This window comes from Podarcis muralis, chromosome 4 (genome assembly GCF_964188315.1).
Source record: "Podarcis muralis chromosome 4, rPodMur119.hap1.1, whole genome shotgun sequence".
In the NCBI taxonomy this organism is placed as follows: Eukaryota; Metazoa; Chordata; class Lepidosauria; order Squamata; family Lacertidae; genus Podarcis; species Podarcis muralis.
Genome location: NC_135658.1, coordinates 509,313 through 531,453, shown reverse-complemented (window position 1 = coordinate 531,453; position 22,141 = coordinate 509,313). Strand labels below are relative to the sequence as shown.

The 22,141-nt window shown below is 47.9% G+C and overlaps 2 protein-coding genes across 3 annotated transcripts in view; both read right to left on the bottom strand.

The window, feature by feature from the left end:
* Positions 1-22,141, bottom strand: part of LOC114589686 (uncharacterized) — a 386,543-nt gene that overhangs the window by 310,507 nt on the left and 53,895 nt on the right. The gene's annotated exons all lie outside the window — the stretch shown is intronic.
* Positions 6,097-14,914, bottom strand: LOC144327598 (uncharacterized). Its single transcript, XM_077927959.1, has 2 exons — positions 14,299-14,914; positions 6,097-14,218 (listed from the first exon to the last, which is right to left on the bottom strand). The coding sequence occupies exons 1-2, from the start codon at positions 14,312-14,314 to the stop codon at positions 13,050-13,052; spliced, it is 1,185 nt and encodes a 394-aa protein (XP_077784085.1). The 5' UTR covers positions 14,315-14,914; the 3' UTR covers positions 6,097-13,049.

The following is a 22,141-nucleotide window of genomic DNA, read 5'->3' as shown; positions in this document are numbered from 1 at the left end:
TGGCTCTTGGCTGGGCTCTGAGCATCTTCCTCGGTCCCTTTTTTGGGGGGGCCTTTGGCTCTTGGCTGGGCTCTGAGCATTTCCCTCGGTCCCTTTTGGGGGGGGCCTTTGGCTCTTGGCTGGGCTCTGAGCATCTCCCTCGGTCCCTTTGGGGGGGCCTTTGGCTCTTGGCTGGGCTCTGAGCATCTCCCTCGGTCCCTTGGGGGGGGGCTTTTGGCTCTTGGCTGAGCTCTGAGCATCTCCCTCGGTCCCTTGGGGGGGGGGCCTTTGGCTCTTGGCTGGGCTCTGAGCATCTCCCTCGGTCCCTTTGGGGGGGTCTTTGGCTCTTGGCTGGGCTCTGAGCATCTCCCTCGGTCCCTTTTGGGGGGGGGCCTTTGGCTCTTGGCTGGGCTCTGAGCATCTCCCTCGGTCCCTTTTGGGGGGGGCCTTTGGCTCTTGGCTGGGCTCTGAGCATCTCCCTCGGTCCCTTTGGGGGGGGGGCCTTTGGCTCTTGCCTGGGCTCTGAGCATCTCCCTCAGTCCCTTTTGGGGGGGGGGCTTTGGCTCTTGGCTGGGCTCTGAGCATCTCCCTCGGTCCCTTTGGGGGGGCCTTTGGCTCTTGGCTGGGCTCTGAGCATCTCCCTCGGTCCCTTTGGGGGGGGCCTTTGGCTCTTGGCTGGGCTCTGAGCATCTCCCTCGGTCCCTTTGGGGGGGGCCTTTGGCTCTTGGCTGGGCTCTGAGCATCTTCCTCAGTCCCTTTTTTGGGGGGGCCTTTGGCTCTTGGCTGGGCTCTGAGCATCTCCCTCGGTCCCTTTGGGGGGGCCTTTGGCTCTTGGCTGGGCTCTGAGTATCTCCCTCGGTACCTTTGGGGGGGGGCCTTTGGCTCTTGGCTGGGCTCTGAGCATCTCCCTCAGTCCCTTTTTTGGGGGGGGGGCCTTTGGCTCTTGGCTGGGCTCTGAGCATCTCCCTTGGTCCCTTTTGGGTGGGGCCTTTGGCTCTTGCCTGGGCTCTGAGCATCTCCCTCGGTCCCTTTTGGGGGGGCCTTTGGCTCTTGGCTGGGCTCTGAGCATCTCCCTCCGTCCCTTTTGGGGGGGCCTTTGGCTCTTGGCTGGGCTCTGAGCATCTCCCTCCGTCCCTTTTGGGGGGGCCTTTGGCTCTTGGCTGGGCTCTGAGCATCTCCCTCCGTCCCTTTTGGGGGGGCCTTTGGCTCTTGGCTGGGCTCTGAGCATCTCCCTCCGTCCCTTTTGGGGGGGCCTTTGGTTCTTGGCTGGGCTCTGAGCATCTCCCTCCGTCCCTTTTGGGGGGGCCTTTGGCTCTTGGCTGGGCTCTGAGCATCTCCCTCCGTCCCTTTTGGGGGGGCCTTTGGCTCTTGGCTGGGCTCTGAGCATCTCCCTCGGTCCCTTTGGGGGGGGCTTTGGCTCTTGGCTGGGCTCTGAGCATCTCCCTCGGTCCCTTTTTTGGGGGGCCTTTGGCTCTTGGCTGGGCTCTGAGCATCTCCCTCGGTCCATTGGGGGGGGGCCTTTGGCTCTTGGCTGGGCTCTGAGCATCTCCCTCGGTCCCTTTTTTGGGGGGCCTTTGGCTCTTGGCTGGGCTCTGAGCATCTCCCTCGGTCCCTTTTTTGGGGGGGCTTTGGCTCTTGGCTGGGCTCTGAGCATCTCCCTTGGTCCCTTTGGGGGGGCCTTTGGCTCTTGGCTGGGCTCTGAGCATCTCCCTCAGTCCCTTTTTGGGGGGGCCTTTGGCTCTTGGCTGGGCTCTGAGCATCTCCCTCGGTCTCTTTGGGGGGGGCTTTGGCTCTTGGCTGGGCTCTGAGCATCTCCCTCGGTCCCTTTGGGGGGGCCTTTGGCTCTTGGCTGGGCTCTGAGCATCTCCCTCGGTCCCTTTTTTGGGGGGCCTTTGGCTCTTGCCTGGGCTCTGAGCATCTCCCTCGGTCCCTTTGGGGGGGGGGCCTTTGGCTCTTGGCTGGGCTCTGAGCATCTCCCTCGGTCCCTTTGGGGGGGGGCTATGGCTCTTGGCTGGGCTCTGAGCATCTCTCTTGGTCCCTTTGGGGGGGCCTTTGGCTCTTGGCTGGGGTCTGAGCATCTCCCTCGGTCCCTTTGGGGGGGGCCTTTGGCTCTTGGCTGGGCTCTGAGCATCTCCCTCGGTCCCTTTTGGGGGGGCCTTTGGCTCTTGGCTGGGGTCTGAGCATCTCCCTCGGTCCCTTTTTGGGGGGGCCTTTGGCTCTTGGCTGGGCTCTGAGCATCTCCCTCAGTCCCTTTGGGGGGGGGGCCTTTGGCTCTTGGCTGGGCTCTGAGCATCTCCCTCAGTCCCTTTGGGGGGGGCCTTTGGCTCTTGGCTGGGCTCTGAGCATCTCCCCCGGTCCCTTTGGGGGGGGGGCCTTTGGCTCTTGGCTGGGCTCTGAGCATCTCCCTCTGTCCCTTTGGGGGGGCCTTTGGCTCTTGGCTGGGCTCTGAGCATCTCCCTCCCTTGGCCAGAAACCAGAGGAAGAGCTTGCAGGGAAAAGGGCTTTGCAGGAGGCAAGGAAGCTCCTCCTAGAATTCAGGAGTGGAGAGATAGGAGGGGATCCCAGGGTCATCTAGTCCAACCCCCAGCAATGCAGAAATCTCAGCTAAAGCATCCATGGCAGATGGCCGTCCGATCTCTGCTGAGAAACCTCCAAGGAAGGAGAGTCCACCGCCTCCCAAGGGAGACCTTTCCCCTGCCCAACTGCTCTTAGGTGTCCCTCAAGGCAGCGGGTCCTGAGTTCTAGCCCTGCTGAAACCATTGCACTGGCTGCCAAGGAGGAACCAAGCGAAGTTCAACATAAATAAATCCTATTCTCATCATGAATAACCAAAACTTTCTTAAGCATGTTGCTAGGCAAACATTCAATAGTATGCCATTTCCCCTCCCAGAAATGCTGAATTTCTAATTCAGTGGACCAAAAATGGATGGTTGTTATGTTTTAGGGAAGCTTTTAATATTTGATGGACTATTGTATTAATATTTTGTTGGAAGCCTCCCAGAGTGGCTTCGGAAACCCAGCCAGATGTGTGTGGTATAAATGAATGAATAAATAATAATAATTGTTGTTGTTCATAGAATCATAGAGTTGGAAGAGACCACAAGGGCCAACCCCCTGCCAAGAAGGAAACACCATCAGAGCACTCCTGACATATGGTTGTCAAGCCTCTGCTGAAAGAGCTGGGAGGCTTTGAGGCAGAATGCAGTCCAGAATCGGAGGCAGAAGAGGGAGGAGACAAGTGGGAGGAGGGAGGTTGAGAGGCAGAGGTGAGTCAGGAGAAGGAGGAGGAGCCACCGGGGGCTCCCTCTCCTTCTGCCATAAGCCCCCCTCCCTGCTTGTCTCTCAGAGCCCGGAGACTTCTGACAATGGAGGAGCAAAGGCAGACTGCACACTGGCGCACTGTTGGATCGCTTGCCAGAAACCCCAGAGAGGAGGAAGACCCTGTCATGGAATTCTACTCAGTATTGATCCAGGCAGAACTCCAATGTATAGTTAGCAGAGTAAAACCTAAACATGTTAAAGGATTCCCCAAAATAGACCAGAGGCAATTGTATCATAGAATCATAGAATCATAGAGTTGGAAGAGACCACAAGGGCCATCGAGTCCAACCCCCTGCCAAGCAGGAAACACCATCAGAGCACTCCTGACATATGGTTGTCAAGCCTCTGCTTAAAGACCTCCAAAGAAGGAGACTCCACCACACTCCTTGGCAGCAAATTCCACTGTCGAACAGCTCTTACTGTCAGGAAGTTTTTCCTAATGTTTAGGTGGAATCTTCTTTCTTGTAGTTTGGATCCATTGCTCCGTGTCCGCATTCCTGGGGCAGCAGAAAACAACCTTTCTCCCTCTTCTATGTGACATCCTTTTATACATTTGAACATGGCTATCATATCACCCCTTAACCTCCTCTTCTCCAGGCTAAACATGCCCAGCTCCCTTAGCCGTTCCTCATAAGGCATCGTTTCCAGGCCTTTGACCAGATCTGAAGAAGTGTGCATGCACACGAAAGCTCATACCAAGAACTAACTTAGTTGGTCTTTAAGGTGCTACTGGAAGGAATTTTTTTGTTTTGACTATGGCAGACCAACACGGCTACCTATCTGTAACTTCCCCACTATTTACTGCTGACAATACTTCCCCATTTTTACAGTGCCTCTTGAAATCTCACTAGCGTTGTGTTCGTACCACATATGTTTTTCAGATAATCTACAAACTTTCCCCAGTCTTCGATGAACTTTTGGTCTTTGGTATATCTAATTTTCCCAGTTAATTTATCCAATTCCGCATAGTCTGTCAATTTCGGTCTCCATTCTTCTATTGTCGCTATTTCTTCTTGTTTCCATTTCTGGGCAATTAAGATTCTGGCTGCCGTTGCCGCATATTGAAAGAGTTTACAGTCTTTTCTTCTTATATCCTTTCCTACAATCCCTAAGAGAAAAGCCTCCGGTCTTTTTACAAAAGTATATCTTAACATTTTTTTCATTTCATTGTATAACATTTCCCAAAAGCTTTTCACTTTCTTAAATTCCCACCACACATGAAAGAACGTCCCTTCTTTTTCTTTACATTTCCAACATTTGTTACACATCTTATACATCTTAGCTAACTTTACTGGTGTAATGTACCATCTATAAAACATTTTCATAACATTTTCTTTCAGTAATGTACATGCTGTAAATTTTATATTCTCTTTCCACAATTTTTCCCATTCATCCAATTGAATATTGTACCCAAAATCTTTTGCCCATTGTATCATTACCGTTTTAACCTTTTCATCTTTCGTATGCCATTCCAACAATACCTTATACATTTTTGACAGCGTTTTATATTCATTGTTTATTATATCCCTTTGAAAGTTAGATTCTTTTTCTACATAGCCCTTTTCCTTCAAATCTTTTTTAAACATTTCATTTACTTGAAAATAAAACTTCCCGAGACATCTTGTCAGGCCCACAGATCACTGCTTCTGTTCCCCTCAGTAGGGAATCCCCTATCACCACCACACGCCTCCTCTTAGGTCTGGTCGGGGTTCTTCTGTGAGCTGTCGGTTCCAAGGTCGCCTGCACATTCCCTGAGGACTGACTTTGCTGCTCGTCTTCATATACCTGATCGACTGTAATGAGGGAGAGATCCTCAAATGGAGTCTGCTCTTCGTCTTCCATGCTAGGGGAGAGGACCTCAAAGCGATTGCGTATTTCTAAACAATCAGAGCGAACCCTGGGCCTCCTACTTCTTTGAGTCACGTTTCTCCATATATCTGGCTCCTGTGTTGGTGAACTAGCCTCCTTCTCAGGGGAGTCCCCTGTCTCCTCCTTGGTGGAGACGGTGTGCTCTGTTGCTTCCAAGAAGAGCTCCAGCTCTCTAATTCTTTGGAGCGTAGCTACACGTTCCTCCAGTTGCTGGACTTTGTCTTTTAAGAGGGCAATCAACATGCAATTGCTGCAGGTAAAGCTGCCTGCAACCTTTGGCAAGATGGCAAACATTGCGCAGGAACCGCAGGCGACTGCAGCTGTTCCCTCCCCCTCCATCTTGAGAACGTGTCGTTGAGGGTGGCTACAGCGGTCCTCCATCAAAAAAAGCATGAAGACAGGACAAATAACTCCCCCCACACAAAAAAAACCTAGGTCTCCCCCAACAAACGTTTGAGACTAGCTCCCCTGAATCTAAAAGACGGATCAAACTGCACAGGGAGAGCAGCTAATCAGCCACAAAGAAACACACACACAAGAAAACCCTTTTTCTCCTTCTTCAGCTGCTGCCCTGCAAGCTCTGCCCTGCAAGGTCAGGCCATCCTCCCTGTTGTTTGCGATAGAAAGGGGTCAGTGAAACGGTGTTAAGTGTCTTAATAATAATAATAATTTATTATTTATACCCCACCCATCTGGCTGGGCTTCCTCAGCCACTTTGGGCGGCTTCCAACAAAATATTAAAATATCATAATGCATCAAACATTAAAAGCTTCCCTAAACAGGGCTGCTTTCAGATGTCTTCTAAAAGTCTGGTAGTTGTTGTTCTCTTTGACATCTGGTGGGAGGGCGTTCCACAGGGCGGGTGCCACCACCGAGAAGGCCCTCTGCCTGGTTCCCTGTAACTGGGCTTATAGATAGATAGATAGATAGATAGATAGATAGTTTATTACAGCCATAGGCCCACATTCAATACATCATACAGCAGAACAGGTATAACAAGATAAAATTAATAAATTAGTTTAAATCAAGTACATCTCAATCCGTAAGTTTCTAAATTCCATTAAAATAAGAACAATATAGCGCTTAAAATATCAAATTATCAGTATAAATCAATATTATTTAGGCAAAATCAATAATCATAGAGTAATCCATTTTTCCTTCTATAGGCTAATACTGTTATCAGAAATCTGGCAACAGAAAGGGACCTACTCGGATCAGAATCTTGCAATAAATGTGTTAGCTGTGTTTCCAAGGAGTCACCTGAGATTTCCAATAATAAAGGGGACAAAAATCTGATCCGAGAAACTGAATGTAGTGAACAACAGAATAGTATATGTTGTAAAGATTCTATAGATCTATTATCACATACACACACCGCTGAGATCCGACCATTGGAAAATCTATTATTCAAGACATTGGAAGGAAAGGCGTTAAATCTTGCCTTAATAAAGGCATATCTGTGGGCCGCTACAGACAAAGAAGTCAAATAAGATGGTATCTGCTGTGAGGGCACTATGCCAAGATTTAATGGTGAGCAAGTGTCACGCTGGCCACGTGACCCGGAAGTGTCTGCGGACAGCGCTGGCTCCCGGCCTCTAGAGTGAGATGAGCGCACAACCCTAGAGTCTGGCAAGACTGGCCCGTACGGGCAGGGGTACCTTTACCTTTACCTTTACCTTTAAGTGCCACTACCCAAAATGGTGTTTTGTTGTAGGTCAATCTCCGCAAGTTTTTGAGTGAGGGTTTTTTTTTTTTTGCTGTGGCTAGGTCGAATTCCAATAATTCTGATGGAGACAATCCATAGGTCACTACTTTGGAATGGATCTCTTTTGCCCCTAGGACGGGAAAATTATCTCTCCAGAGGCATTGGATCAAATACAGATTCGGGAGCCTATGCCTTAAGGACAACCAGTAACAAAGGCTGCGCCTCCAAAGAGTATTTTCTAAAGATGTAGCTTTTAATTCTAAACGAATAGCTGCATTACTAACGCACTGAGGAAGTTTTAGCAGTCGTCTTAGAAATTGGTTTTGAATTACCTCCAAGGACATCTAGTTTACTGCGGTCCCCCATAAAGGAACAGCATATGCCAACGTTGCAATTACTTTAGCTTTGAATACTTTCAGGGCAGATGGAACATGAAGAGCCCCGTCCGAAAAGAAAAAGCGCAAAAACGCAAAATATTTCCTTAAAAAGGATTCCCAGACCGAGGCAGGAATTATTGTTAAGGGGTATCTCCTTAATCTTCTATTAACCAATTGCCAAAATTGCCGTGAGCTACAGGAACTAGAGGCGACTATTAGCGCCTGCCAGCGATTTTGTTGCCACTCTTGCTTAGCCATTCTCTGGGCTTGCTTATATGCTGCTTTTGCTTGTTGGTAATTCCTAGGTAATACTAAAGCACCAGAAGATTTATATTCATTGTAAATGGCACAGAGATGTCGTCTAGCTTGCTTGCATTTTAAGTTAAACCAAGGGTCTTAAAATGGGCCCGATTTACTTGGATGGCTGGTACTGTAAAAAAGGACATAAGATTTTATGTCAATCACCTCCTCTTCCCAAGTTTCTTGCAGGAGAATTACTTGGAATAAATTAACAAATTTTAAGAAGTCTGGATCAGATTTCTTCCCCTTCCATCCTGCAATATTCCAGCATAAAAATGACATCGAGGAGTGGCTGGGTTGGTCGTTAGGTAGTCAGATCATGTGGGAATGGGATTCTAAATTTGGGGGAGTTCCAGCTTCAAAAAAATCAGTAATTTTCCTTTGAGAAGGTGGCAATCCTGCTATACATCCCAACTGTTTAGATTTATTGGGGTGGTTTGGCTGTAAAGTCGTGCCACTCGTCTCGCTAAAGGCAGATGTTAGGCCTAAGATAGTCGACTTTTCAGAGCCAGATGGCAGAATTAGGGGGGTATTACTTAAAGAGAGCGAAATTAAGTCGACAGGTATCGTGCCACTAGTTGAGTGATCATTAATTGTTTGGATAGTTAATACGACCTGTCGGGTCTTCAACCAGATCATTCTTCGGGGCTAAAAATAAAATGGAGTCGTCTCTCATTTGTTGGTCTGGTTCAGCTGGTTCTGCTACCGGTTCGATGGTATCTATGGATTTATTCAACTTGCACACGTTAGAAGAGAGTGGGTTAATAAAGTTACAAGTAAGTGGACCCATATGGGGCACTTTACATGGAGAGCCTAATTCAGATTCGTTAAGTTCCCTCATTTTGTCCCAGGCAGATGTTGTAGTCATATTTGCCTCAGAGATGGGGTGCATGATAGATGGGTCTGGTGGTGGGGTTTCCGCCTCCAGAATATGGAAGAGTGGATTCATCTCCACAACAACCAGTTGGCTGGTAGGGGTGTGTGCCTTCCCAACCCACAGGTCCAGTTCTTGGTGGTATAAGCGAGGGACAGAATCTGAACCACAGTCTCTATCAAGCATATTTTGTTTAGGTAATCTCAGCTGTTCCTCCGTCACTTTTGTCAGGCAGAAGTAAAGGGTATCAATTTTATGAAGTATTTCTTTCTGAACTTCTTGTGGGAGAACGCTATAAGAGTGGAGTAAGTTATTATCAAAGCTACCAAGGTCGATTCCCTGATTCTCCGCATATCTGGGCCCAAGGGAGTCCAACCTTTGAGAGTCCTTGGCAACCAGACCAGTAGGATGTTTGGAGATGTCCTCCGCAGAGTTTATATCAATTAGAACGTGTTGGTCAATCTCATGTTGAGTTTTTGGCAAATTTACAATATGGGGGATAAGTGGAATTGGAGGTGCTTCATTTTTAAAGGACCTTGAGATTCTTATACCACTCGTCTCCAGTTGTTCTCTACATTTGTACACTAGTTTTGCCAGTCTCCCCTCATAGAATGAGACCACCGCTCTGGCAAGGAATCAATTGAAGTATAGATATTCCACTTGGGCCAAATCAGTAGGGTTATTAAGGATGCCCAGCATATAGATCTTTAAAAGGTTCAATAGATGGGCTTTACGCTCTTCTTGTGACAGGAGTCCTGGGGGTTTAGGATAATTTGATAAAACGAGTTTGTTTCGGTACAGCACCAAATTCCAGTTTTTATTTGTTAGATTTGTCAGATTTCTCTTCTTAGAGGGATTGGTTTCATCTACAGATAGAATGTAAGTCCATGGATCTTGGATCAAAATGTCTTGCTTGGAGTTAGGTGTTGGGGTAGGTGTTAAGGGTTCCAAGCAATCCATCACAGCGTCAGGGCAAGGGTTAGAAGTTTCTCAGTGTTCCCACTGGTCTCGGTTATTGGGATACTCTTGAGAAGATTAAAGAGCTTTTTAAAATCCATTTTTTTGTAACGCACTGCCTTAAAATTTTTAACATTTCTGCTCTTTTTTACCCTTATGGGCCTCCTTTTCAAGGCAGTAGCCCTACAAGATCTCTTGGCCTTCCTTGATGATCTGTTTTTGCAGGTGGTAGGAAGGAAGTTGTTATTACTTTCCAATTCTACAGTCACCCCGCTGGATTCCCTACAGAGAGTTTTGCAAGTGTCCATCATTATAGTGAGGATTTTTGTACAGGTGGCCAGATGAGATTTTATATTTTCGATATCCTCAGTTAAAAGCACAAGCCATTTGATAACTGATAAATCCTCATCCTCATTTGTCTCAAGTTGGAAGCAGGAGTCTCTTGATGTTTTAGGGTTTCCCAAAGAGATCTCTGCAATTTGTTTTAACATTAGTTCTTCCACTTCTCGGACTTGGGATGGTTCAGGAGAAGCTTGGGATTTAAGTCTCTGTTTTGGGAGTACTTTGGTGACTGTACCAATTATGTTTGGATTTACTTTGGGCTTTATTGGCCCTTTGTTGTGCCATTCTTCTACACAATCCTCTCTCTGCACAGCCGGCCCTTCCGTGCAGGAGGGAGAAGTTTCAGTTTCCTGCTGATTCTCACTCGGCTTGACTTTACCCCTATTCTTAAAGGGCTGGGTGCTTTTTGTTTGTGCTCCCTTTAGGGCAGCTCTTTTAGAGAGAGGTCTTAGATCACTCCGATAAAAGCCTGGTGCTCTACAGCCACTCCTGGTCGTCACCATTGTTTATCTTGTAGAGGTCAAGTTGGTAAAAATCTCACCTCGGTTCATTAGCTCCATCGGGTGTTACAGCAGGGCTCTCCGCGAGACTACTTCCAAGGTAGGCAAGTAATTGAGACCAATTTGCTGAACTCCTTTGCCGTGGCCCCTTTCTGGGTCGTGTTGCCCTCCTAGCTCAGTGGGAAAGCATCCGAGATAACAAGGAAGTAAAACCATTAAATGATAAAATAGGGCAGTAAAACAATAAAATAAAACAATAAAAGGACAATAAAACTATAAAATGGTGAGAGCAGCTGCCTCACCCTGCCTCACAGATCAGTGGCCATCTTGGATCTCCCTGTAACTGGGCTTCTCGCAGTGAGGGAACCGCCAGAAGGCCCTCGGTGCTGGACCTCAGTGTCCAGGCAGAACAACGGGGGTGGAGACGTTCCTTCAGATATACTAGACCAAGGCAGTTTAGAGCTTTAAAGGTCAGCACTAACACTTTGAATTGTGCTCGGAAACGCACTGAGAACCAATGTAGGTCTTTCAAGACCGGTGTTACGTGGTCTCGGCAGCCGCTCCCAATCACCAGTCTAGCTGCCGCATTCTGGATTAGTTGTAGTTTCCGAGTCATCTTCAAAGGTAGCCCCACCTAGAGCGCATTGCAGTAGTCCAAGCGGGAGATACCCAGAGCATGCACCACTCTGGCGAGACAGTCCGCGGGCAGGTAGGGTCTCAGCCTGCGTACCAGGTGGAGCTGGTAGACAGCTGCCCTGGACACAGAATTGACCTGTGCCTCCATGGACAGCTGAGAGTCCAAAATGACTCCCAGGCTGCGCACCTGGTCCTTCAGGGGCACAGTTACCCCATTCAGGACCAGGGAGTCCGCCACACCCGCCCGCCTCCTGTCCCCCCAAAACAGTACTTCTGTCTTGTCAGGATTCAACCTCAATCTGTTGGCCGCCATCCATCCTCCAACCGTCTTTGTGACGCCTATGTTGGATATAGGGTCCATAAGCAATGTTGCTAATGTTATTAACATCACTGGTATGTTGGGGTGGGGATGAGGGTGTTGATATGCAATGTGCTGCTTGTTTCTCAGATTTCAGCCTGTTTGTGGATTGTTTTATTGAGGTTAGGGTGAAGCAGGACCACCTGGAGGAATTTTACCCATATATCCTTATAATGATTTTTCTATAATCCATGTTTGAATCATGACGGCTTCTGCAAAAGCTTATAGCAAATTGCTTAGATCGGAAGAATCCGCAATGAACTCTGCCCCAGTTCCCTTCCCTTGTTCTTCTCAATGTCTCGCTAACATAAGGGGGAAGCAATAAATCTGCTGTGCTGGCACTTTCCCCCCTGTCCAGACAGGGTCCCGAGTAGCTCAAACAGGAAGATGCTAACCACAGAATGTCCCGGTATAGCAGATGGCCACGTAGGAGCGTAAGGGCCGAAGTTCCTTTTTCTTCCTCCTTACCATAAATCAGGGGAACGGTTAAATACATGTTCAGACTGAAAAAACAGAAGTTGGGAGGGAACTCTTTACATGATCAGGGGGCAAGGCTTGAATGCACTCATTGGTCTTCTTTTTGCTGCCGTGTGCGATTGTATCCGATTATGTCATGTATGGACTCAGGTATAAAGCCTCAGGGCGCTGGAGCCCGGGGCCCAGGCTTTGGGAAAGGATTCCACTGGGTCACTTATTGCTCAGCAATAAATATCACTTTCTTTTTCTCCACTGCTGCGTCTGTCAATTCTGGGACACAATTTGAGTGGCTCACTGGTACCTTAAAAATCCTTGCAACAAGGGGAATTATTTTACTTAGTAAGGCGTGGGGAGGGGTGCTGAGAGTGAGTTGTAGATTGTTGGGTAATGGGGAGTGTCTTTTTATGTCACCTGGACTGGTGTTGGGTGGGGATCTCTGCGGAGGTGTGAGGCTGGGGGGGATATTGATCGTGTTAGCTGTATTGATGGCTTGGGGGGAGAGGAAAAGGAGGAGGGGGTCACCCCCTCAGTTCCTTCATCCAAGTTGTTCATAAAGACGTTGAACAACAACGGGCCCAGTACAGAACCCTGCAGCACCCCTCTTGTCACTTTTCCCCAGGATGAGGAGGAACCATGGAGGAGGACTGTTTGGGTTCGGATACTCAAATCCACCTAACAGTTTCCTCATTCAGCCCACGTTTTAGAAGCTTAATCGCAAAAATATTATGGGGGACTTCGTCAAAAGCCTTACTGAAATCAAGATGCATTATTTCCACAGCTGTTCCCTGATCAACAAAGTTTGTAACTCCATCCAAAAAAAGGGGAGGAGAGATTTCTCTGGCTTTTCTTGTTTTTGGGAAAGCCATCCTTTCATCTTGTATGTTTATGTTGTGAAATCTTCAATTGGAGGGCACATAAATATTTAAAATGATAATGAATAAGGATATTGACAAACTGGAACATGTGCAAAGGAAGGCGATTTATGTATTTATTTAATTTGTATACCACTCAACGCAGTAGTGCCAACTTGAATAAAATATGGGTGGGAGGGGAGGGAGGTAAGGCCTGCTTTGCACAATCAATCACATGATGCATAAAGGGCATTGGAATGGCAATGCCTATCAACTGGGGGGGTGGCCCCCTCAAATATACTATTGGGGGGCAAAAGCCCCTCAGCCTCTAAGAGTCGACTCCTGTTTCCACATGTCTCAGGACGGTTACAACATAAAAACACAACATAGAATCACAAAATGCACATCAGTAACTCAACTCCCCACCACATTTTAAAAGGGCCTTAGATGTCAATCAGCCAAAAGCCTGGTTAACAAGGTGCGGATTTGCCTGGCTCCTAAAGCTATAGAATGAAGGGTTTCCCCCCTGTATGAATTCTTTGATGGGAAGTGAGATTGGAGTTCTTATTGAAGCTCTTTCCACATTCCATACACTGATAGGGTTTCTCCCCTGTATGAATTCTTTGATGGGAAGTGAGGTCATATCTCTTCCTGAAGCTCTTTCCACATTCAATGCACTGATAGGGTTTCTCCCCTGTATGAATTCTCTGATGGGAAGTGAGGTCATATCTCTTCCTGAAGCTCTTTCCACATTCAATGCACTGATAGGGTTTCTCCCCTGTATGAATTCTCTGATGGGAAGTGAGAAGGGAGTTCTCCCTGAAGCTCTTTCCACATTCCCCACACTGATAGGGTTTCTTCCCTGTATGAATTCTCTGATGGGAAGTGAGACTGGAGCTCATACAGAAGCTCTTTCCACATTCCCCACACTGATAGGGTTTCTCCCCTCTATGAATTCTCTGATGGGAAGTGAGATTGCCACTCTGACTGAAGCTCTTTCCACATTCCCCACACTGATAGGGTTTCTCTCCTGTATGAATTCTCTGATGGGAAGTGAGACTGGAGCTCATACAGAAGCTCTTTCCACATTCCCCACACTGATACGGTTTCTCCCCTGTATGAATTCTCTGATGGGAAGTGAGATTGGAGTTCTTATTGAAGCTCTTTCCACATTCCCCACACTGATAGGGTTTCTCCCCTGTATGAATTCTCTGATGAGAAGTGAGATCATGGCTGTGACTGAAGCTCTTTCCACATTTCATGCACTGATAGGGTTTCTCCCCTGTATGAATTCTCTGATGGGAAGTGAGATGGGAATTCTCCCTGAAGCTCTTTCCACATTCCCCACACTGATAGGGTTTCTCCCCTCTATGAATTCTCTGATGGGAAGTGAGATTGCCACTCTGACTGAAGCTCTTTCCACATTCCCCACACTGATAGGGTTTCTCCCCTGTATGAATTCTCTGATGGGAAGTGAGATGGGCGCTCGTCCTGAAGCTCTTTCCACATTCCATGCACTGATAGGGTTTGTCTCCTGTATGAATTCTCTGATGCTTAGTGAGATTGGAGCTCTGACTGCAGCCGTCTCCACGCTGCAAATTTTTGCATGGCTTCTCCTCTCTGGGGATTTTGTCGTGTTCACCTTTGTTCTCGATTTCCAATTCATCACAATCTGCAATGGAGACAAAAAGGTATTAGAGCCTCAGGAACAGATGAAGAAGAACTAAAGGGAGTTGCGTGTGTGTTCATTACCTTTGTGGTTTGTCATTAACCAACATATTTCTTATTAGATTCTGATGGGTTGTTGAATGTTGCTTTCTTTGATATACTGTAGTGGTAAAATTGTGAAAGCCTTTTAGAAAAAAGTGCATTTCAGATGTTTGATGGCTCATAACACCACTTCTTTTGGAGTACAATGGATGCTCGGGTTGCAAACATGATCCGTGTGGGAGACATGTTCGCAACTCGCAGCGTTCACAACCTGCAGCGTTGTATCTGCACATGGGTGGGTCGTAATTTGGTGGTTCTGTGCATGTGCAAGCACTGAAACTTGGAAATAACCCATTCCGGTACTTCCAGGTTCAGCTCAGTGCGCAATCCGAAAACACGCAACCTTAAGCGACTGTAACTCGAGGTATGACTGTAATACCATAATATTATATAGCAATGGAAAGATAATTTAATCAAGAATGTAGTGCAACAAAGTTTGTTCAATTATCTGTATTCTATCAAAGGTTATAGACATATAACCAGAAAAGGGAAGCACAACTTGCTTAGGTTGACTTTTGTCAGTGTATTATGGGATTGCTATCAATTTGGTTGGTAGTTACCCAGAAAGAGATGTAAAATCGTACTATTAAGTGAACAAGGCTACAGGTATGAAGAAATTAGAAGGAAGATTGGGGAAAACTTAACCAAAGCTGGTCCATATTTTTGAAGCGGTATAAGAGACTCAGTCACTCCAAAATCAGACTGGTAAAGGCAGGAAAAGGTGCACAACAGCAAGTCATGATCGAAGAATGGAGAGACTGTGCCTGCATGACAGAAGAAAATCATTACATTCTTCATTAAATTATTTTTCCATTGATATATAATTTTATGCTATTACTCCCAAAAAAAGTGGTGTTATGAGGTATCAAAGCTCTGAAATACACTTTCTCCAAAAGGTTTCCACAATTTTGGCCACTAGTGTAAGTTGTTCATTTTAAAGTTAATGTACTTTTTATATGGGGACAGATTGTTATTGTCAGGGGTTCAGGGGAAGAGGCACAGATGAGGGAGGAGACCGAGAGCGAGGGGGAAGAATCCCAGAACGACGAGGAAGAGGATGACAATGACTTGAGGGATTCCATGAGTCTTTCAAGTGAATCGGAGGATTCCCAAAAGGGGACGCCTGTGGTCAGGCCAAGGTGAGTCACAGGGGGGACCCGTCAGGAGCAGGGGAGAAGCAGGGGAACCCCGAGTGGGAGTTGGGAATCGGGGCCGGCTTCTCCGCCGGAACGGAGTGAAGGGGGTGGAGTTTCCAGTGTGACAGGAGAAGCAGAGCAGGAAGCAGAGAGGGGAAGGAGATCGGGGGAAGACATCCTCCCGGAAGGGGCGGAGAGTAGTACAGGGAGTAGTGTAACTGTCAAGAGGAAGGTCAGAGGGAGTGAACGCGCGCCAAGTTCAAATGTGGAGGCGCGCGGAAATACAGAGCCCGGAGGAGGAGCCAGGTCCCAAAGCACGCAGGAGGGGGGAAGAGTTGTCTGGGGATTCAGCGTCAGGGGAATCCAGGAGGGGCGAAACCCCAGGGGGCAGGAAGACCCTGCGGAAAAGGAAGGAACGGAAGAGGTGGAGCAGGACAAGCCTCTTAAACTGGTGTAGAGGCGGGACTGACTCAGAGGGGACTTCAGCGGTCTAAGCGTAACAGACGTGGGGCTGCGCACCTCGGCTGTGGAATGTACAATTTACTGCAATAAAGATCTTTGTATATAAAGTGGACTTGGCGTTGGTCTCTTGTGAGCTGGGACCTGAGGCAGCCCTGACAGTTATGATTAATGTTTCTGGTTTATATAAGTGTTGGAAGCTGCCCAGAGCAGCTGGGGCAACCCAGCCAGATGGGCAGAGTAAAAATAAAAATTACTATTATTATTATTATTATTATTATTATTATTACTGCTACTACTACTACTATAAGCCTGGCTCTTCTCTGGGATGGATTTTGTTTGGCCCAGTCATGGCATCCCCTCCATCTCCCATGTCAGTCGTCTCTCTGGTCAACCCAAGACTGACAGCAACAAAAACAAAAACAGAAAACTTGACAGAAGCTACTTTTCTTTCCGCACAACTCTGAAGCTAAATAAAAAAAATTCTTCCAGTAGCACCTTAGAGATCAACTGAGTTTGTTATTAGTATGAATTTGCTTGAATACAGAAAAAACTGGAATTTGCTGTTCAAGGTTTATTGTGGGGGTGTTAGGTTCCCATGCGTGATAGGGGGCGCTGTTGAGCTCTGTGGAAATGTATGAGGCTTGTCACGTAGAGGTATTTTTTGAATTTCCAGGCAGATAGGACGATCCCACAGGGAGCCGTACCAAGAGAGGCCACGATCCCACGATTCTCCTCCATGACATCCTTATGCAGAGCTCTCTGGTCAGGATCCAGCAATGCCCACTCCTCGTCCGTGAAACAAACAGCGACATCTTCAAAGCACACTGGGCCCTAAAAGAAAACGGAAATGTCCTCTTCTGAGACAGCAGAAATATGATCTGCTACACAATGCTCTGTTCTTTCATTCCTTTTAATTGCTGTGTTGTTTCAATAGGATTGCTTTCAATAGGATTGACACTTTGACACGCATTCTGGAAACGTATGTGTCAGGGGTTCAGGAGCAGAGGCGAGGGCAAGGGAGGAAACAGAGAGCGAGGGGGAGGAGTCCGAAGAAAGGATGAGTGATGACGACGACCCGAGATCTCCGAGTCTTTCCAGTGAATCGGAAGATTCACAGAAAGGAGCGCCAGTGGCCAGAGCTAAGGGGGGGCCTAGGGGGACACCCCAGGAGGAAGGGACCAGCGGGGGTTCAGAGGGCAGCAGTTGGAAATCGGGGCCAGCGTCCCCACCAGAGCGCAGTGGAGAGGAAGGACGTCAGGGATCGAGCCCTGGCAGCTCGCAGCAGGGAGGAGGGCATGAGTCAGGAGTGACCACGCCCCCATCGGGGAGCGAAGAAACGGTCAAGCGGAAAGTGGAAGGTTGGGCGCGCGCGCCAAGTTCAAATGCACAGGAAGGCGGCGCAGTAAGCAGCCCGGAAAGGGAGCCAGGTCCTAAAGCCCGACGCAAGGAGACAGGAGGGTCCGGGGGGTCAGCGTCAGAGGAGTCCCGGAGGGAGGAGACCACGGGGGGCAGAGGGACCCAGAGAAGGACGGTCAGGCGGAAAAGGTGGAGTAAGGCGAGGATATTAAGTTGGTGGACGAGGGGCGGAGATTCAGACGGAGCTTCGCCGGTCTAGCCATAAGACGTAGAGTTGCACGCAGCAGCTTGAGAATGGAAACTGTAACTCAATAAAGACTTTTATAAAGCGAACGCTGGCTAGCGTGATCCTCTGTGAGCCGGGATCGGGGAGCAGCTCTGACAGTATGTCTACATGCTTGGTTCTGGCCTTCAACTGCCCAGATTCTGCCAACTTCAGACAGGGTTGATTGTCTTCCCAAACAGTGATGGGCAGGCAACAATCCCCATAGTTCTCTTGCACCAGGCATCTATAGAACTCCAGTTCCCTGCACAATTCCAACAGTGCAATGAACTCAGCCTCAGTAGAGGACAGCGCAATGAGACTTTGCTTCCGGGACTTCCACCCAACTAGAGATTCCCCTAACTTTATTACCATCCCAGATACGGACTTCCTGTCATCCAGATTTGCCCCGTTGCTATCTGCCCATCAAGTAAGCGCCGTCTCACCTGCAGCTGACAGCTTGAGACTGAAGTCCTTGGTATCCTGCAGGTAACGCAGCACCCGCTTGATACCACGCCAGGCATTTACACTGGGCTTTGATGCTTCCCTACTGAGCAGATTGGTAGCAAAAGCAATGTCTGGCCTGCTCCATTGGGACAGATACAATAGACTACACAGAGCGGACTGGAAGAGCTCAGCGTTCTCGCACTTAATGCATTCTCCTAGCCGACTTGTCTTTAACGTGGCTTGTCTCCATGGGTGCCCTAACCCCTGCACAATCAGACATCCTGAACTTCTCAAGCAACTGCTCAATCTTGCCTTTCTGACTGAGCAAGAAGCTTCCATCTTCAGTCCTGTCTATCTGAACACCGAAGTAGATCCTTACTGCACCCAGGTTCTTGAGGTGAAACCATGTTCCAAGCTCTTTGGCAAACTTCTGCACCTGTTTGTTTGCCCCTGAGATGTGAATGATGTCATCAACAAAGACTAAAACCATTTCCTGTGACTCTCCTGCCCTTCAAGGTACAGGCAGCTGTCAGCAAGACTCTTCTTGAAACCTAGCTTCTCTAAGGCTTCATCCAGGTACAAATTTCAATTTCTGGCCGATTGCTTCAAACCATAAATAGACTTGTGAAGCCTCCATACAGTATTTGGCTCATTGCCCTCAAACGCTGAAGGAGGAAGCATGTACAGATCCTCCTGGAGCTCTGAGTTCAAATAGGCCACATCCAAGTGATACACCTGAAAACCTCTTTGTGCAACAATGGCTAAGAGCATGTGCAGAGTTTCACTTCTGGAAGTGGGAGCATATACCTCAGTATAATGCAGCCCTTTTGCTGTGTGAACCCTCTGGCTACTGGCCTAGCCTTGTACTGTGGTTCCCCTGTTGCTGTGGGTTTAAGACGGTAAACCCAGCGGCTGCTCATGGCCTGTTTGCCCACTGGCAACGTTGTGAGGGAGAACACACCTAGAGACTCCATTGAGCCCATCTCCTTCTGCATTGCCTCATGCCATTTCCTGGCTTCTTCCTGAGGCAGTTTCTGAACATCCTCAAAACTCTCGGGTTCACACTGTGCCATGCCAACCCACACACTTGTGACTGCAAACCTGTCAGGCGGTTTACCTTTTGTTGTGTGAGCTGAACATCTCAACCCAGTTTCAGGTACCCCCTCAGACCCACTAGAACCAGCTAGAATGTCCTTGGCCTCAGAGAGCTCCCCCTCTGACTTACTGCACCGTTTAGACTTCTCAGCTGAACCTGTGGGTGAGGAAGGAGCACTTCTCTGTTCAAGCTTCACAGCTTTAGAAGTTCTTCCCTCTACCTGCTCTGGGTCAGGACTCTATGCCTCAGCAGCTGAAAATATGGACTTAGTTGACATTTGGAGAATGAAGAACCCTCTGGGAAGAGAGGGAACTTTCTTCTCTGAGGCTAAAATGACATGGACAAGAATTGACCAAATCTGGGTAACCAGGGGATTGGCTCCGAAGATCAGCAAAGTGGAGATTTGCCCCAAAACTTGTTCTGACCATAATGCGGTCAAGATGGAAATGAAATTGATGCCAATTGGTTCCTTTAGATGGAGGATGAACGACACTCTGTTTAGGAATGACCAAGAAGGCCCAAAAAACTCTAAGAGACTATTTTGAGATAAACATGAATACCACAGTGGAAAAAAGAGCAATTTGGGACGCAAGCAAAGCGGTTATGAGAGGATTCCTAATACAACAGAATGCAATTAAGAAAAGAACTCAGAATGAAAAAAAGGATAAAATCCTGGGAAAGATAAAGGAAGGAGAGAAGAAACTGAGAGCAAAACCAAAGTCACAGGAGATTCTGAAAGAGATAAAGTTCTATCAAGTACAATATGCGAAGCTGATGAATCAGGAAATAGAATGGAAGATTAAACAGATGAGGCAAAAGACATTTGAATCGGCAAATAAGTGTGGAAAATTGTTGGCCTGGCAAATGAAAAAAAGACAAAAACTCAATACTATTACGAATTTGGAAGTGGAAGGAAAGAATATACAGAACCCAATGGAGATAAGGAAGTGTTTTCAGAGGTATTTCAAACAACTTTATACACAGGGGAAGCAGAAAGAAATGGACATTGATCGATTTTTGAAAATAAATGGATTATACAAAATCTCTCAGGAAAAACAGCTAATGTTGAATTGTAAAATAACGGATCAGGAGGTGGAAGGGGCCATCCAGAATATGCAGTTAGGTAAATCTCCAGGACCAGATCGTTTGACTTCAAGATATTACAGATCCTTGAAAGAATGGTTAATACAACCATTGAAGGAAGTCTGCAATGAAATATTGGAAGGAAGACAGGCACCAGAGTCGTGGAAAGAGGCTTACCGTATTTTTCGCTCCATAGGGTGCACCTGACCATAGGGCACACCTAGTTTTTAGAGGAGGAAAACATGAAAAAAATATTCTGAATCAAATGTTGTACTAAACTATTTGAAGCAGCAAAGCGGGTGGCTCCTGTCCGCTTTGCTGCTTTAAAGCGAGCCTCAGAGGAGGGAAGGAAGGGGAACCATGGCTTATCTAAGTCCAGTTAATAATGCTGAGCCTGACTTTATATGCATCTCAAAGCCCTTGACATATATACATTATAATGACAAGCCGAGATAGGCCTCCTGCATAGGAGGAGGGGAGGAGAAGAGAGGGAGCCATCATAGCTCAATGGGGAGAGCATGGAGAAGATCCCAAGTTCAGTCCTTGAAAGCTTCTCCGGGTAGGGCTGAGGGTGTGTCTCCTGAAACCCAGGTGAGCCTGTGCCCATCAGTGAAGACAGAACTGAGCTCAATGGGCTCAGGGGTCCTGACGTGGTACAGGGAAGGTCCCTCTGTTCCTGTTTAAATTAGCCCTTTCTTCAGAACCATGGGGAATACAATCTTAGTTTGTTTTTAAAGGGAACGGCTGTAAACTCAGTGGCTTTGCATGCAGAACACCACACGTTCAATCCCCGGCTTCTCCAGGCCTGAAACTCTGGCAAACTGCTACCAGTCAGTGTTGACATTCCATGCTAGATGGAGTAGTGGAGCCAACTCCTTATAAGGCAGCTTCCTAGGTTCCCATTTATGCTTCAGATCTGGGCGTGAGGCCTGCTGTCACTTTTAGTGTCAAGAGGGTGGTTCTTTGCACATCTGGAAGATGACTGTGTCACCTCCCACCACCCTCTTGAAGGTGCTTTTACAGCTCAGGGGAAAGGGCAGGCAGCCACAGCATCTGTAAACTGTAGCATCCTGAATTAAGGGAGGGAGGGGAAAGAGCTGATCTTCAGCTTGAAACCAGGACTTGCTCTTTAACCATGCTGCTCCTCCAGCTGCCGATGCCATCCATGGAACCTGTGTGAATATCAAGTGTGGGTTGTGTCCAGGAACCTGGGGGGATTTCTTTCACATGAGTGCATGTTTTCATCTTTAAATAAACAGCCCGTGCAAGTTTCCAGCTCTTCTGGCCATGCCTGGCTGTCTCAGTGGAAATCTGAGGAGGCTGAGGTGGACTTTCCAGTGGTCAAAGTCTTCCTGCTTGGCATCTATTTCCTGCCCTCTTTCCCCACTGAACTCCTGCACCCTGCTTCAAAGCAAGCTACGGAGGGGATTCCCTCTGCTTTGAAGCAGGAAAGTGGAAGAGGAGCTGCTTACACGAGTGTAAGCTGCTCCCTCCCACTTTCCTGCTTCAAAGGGAGCCCGGGAGGATGGAATCCGCTGCAGCCTCGAGCAGCGAGGAGGATCCATGGGTCCCTCCTTCCCTCCTCCGTGGTTGCTTTGAAGCAGGAAAGTGGGAGAGGAGCTGCTTACATGAGTGTAAGCTGCTCCCCTCCCACTTTCCTGCTTCAAAGCGAGCCACGGAGGAGGGAGGGACCAACGAAATCCCCTTCCCTCCCTCCTCCCCAGCTCAGCTCAGCAGCCGCGGCTCTTGCTGGCTTTACAATGAGCCGGAAGGAGGGACAGACGGCAGTCCCTCCTCCCGCCTCCCTGTAAACCCAGCCAGAGCCGCAGACACACTCTGCGCAGCTCTTGCTTTAAAGGGAGAGCTGCGCAGAGCTTGTCGGCAGCAGCGGCTCTTGCTGGCTTCGCTCCATAAGACGCACAGACATTTCCCCTTACTTTTTAAGGGGGGGAAAGTGCGTCCAATGGAGCAAAAAATATGGAA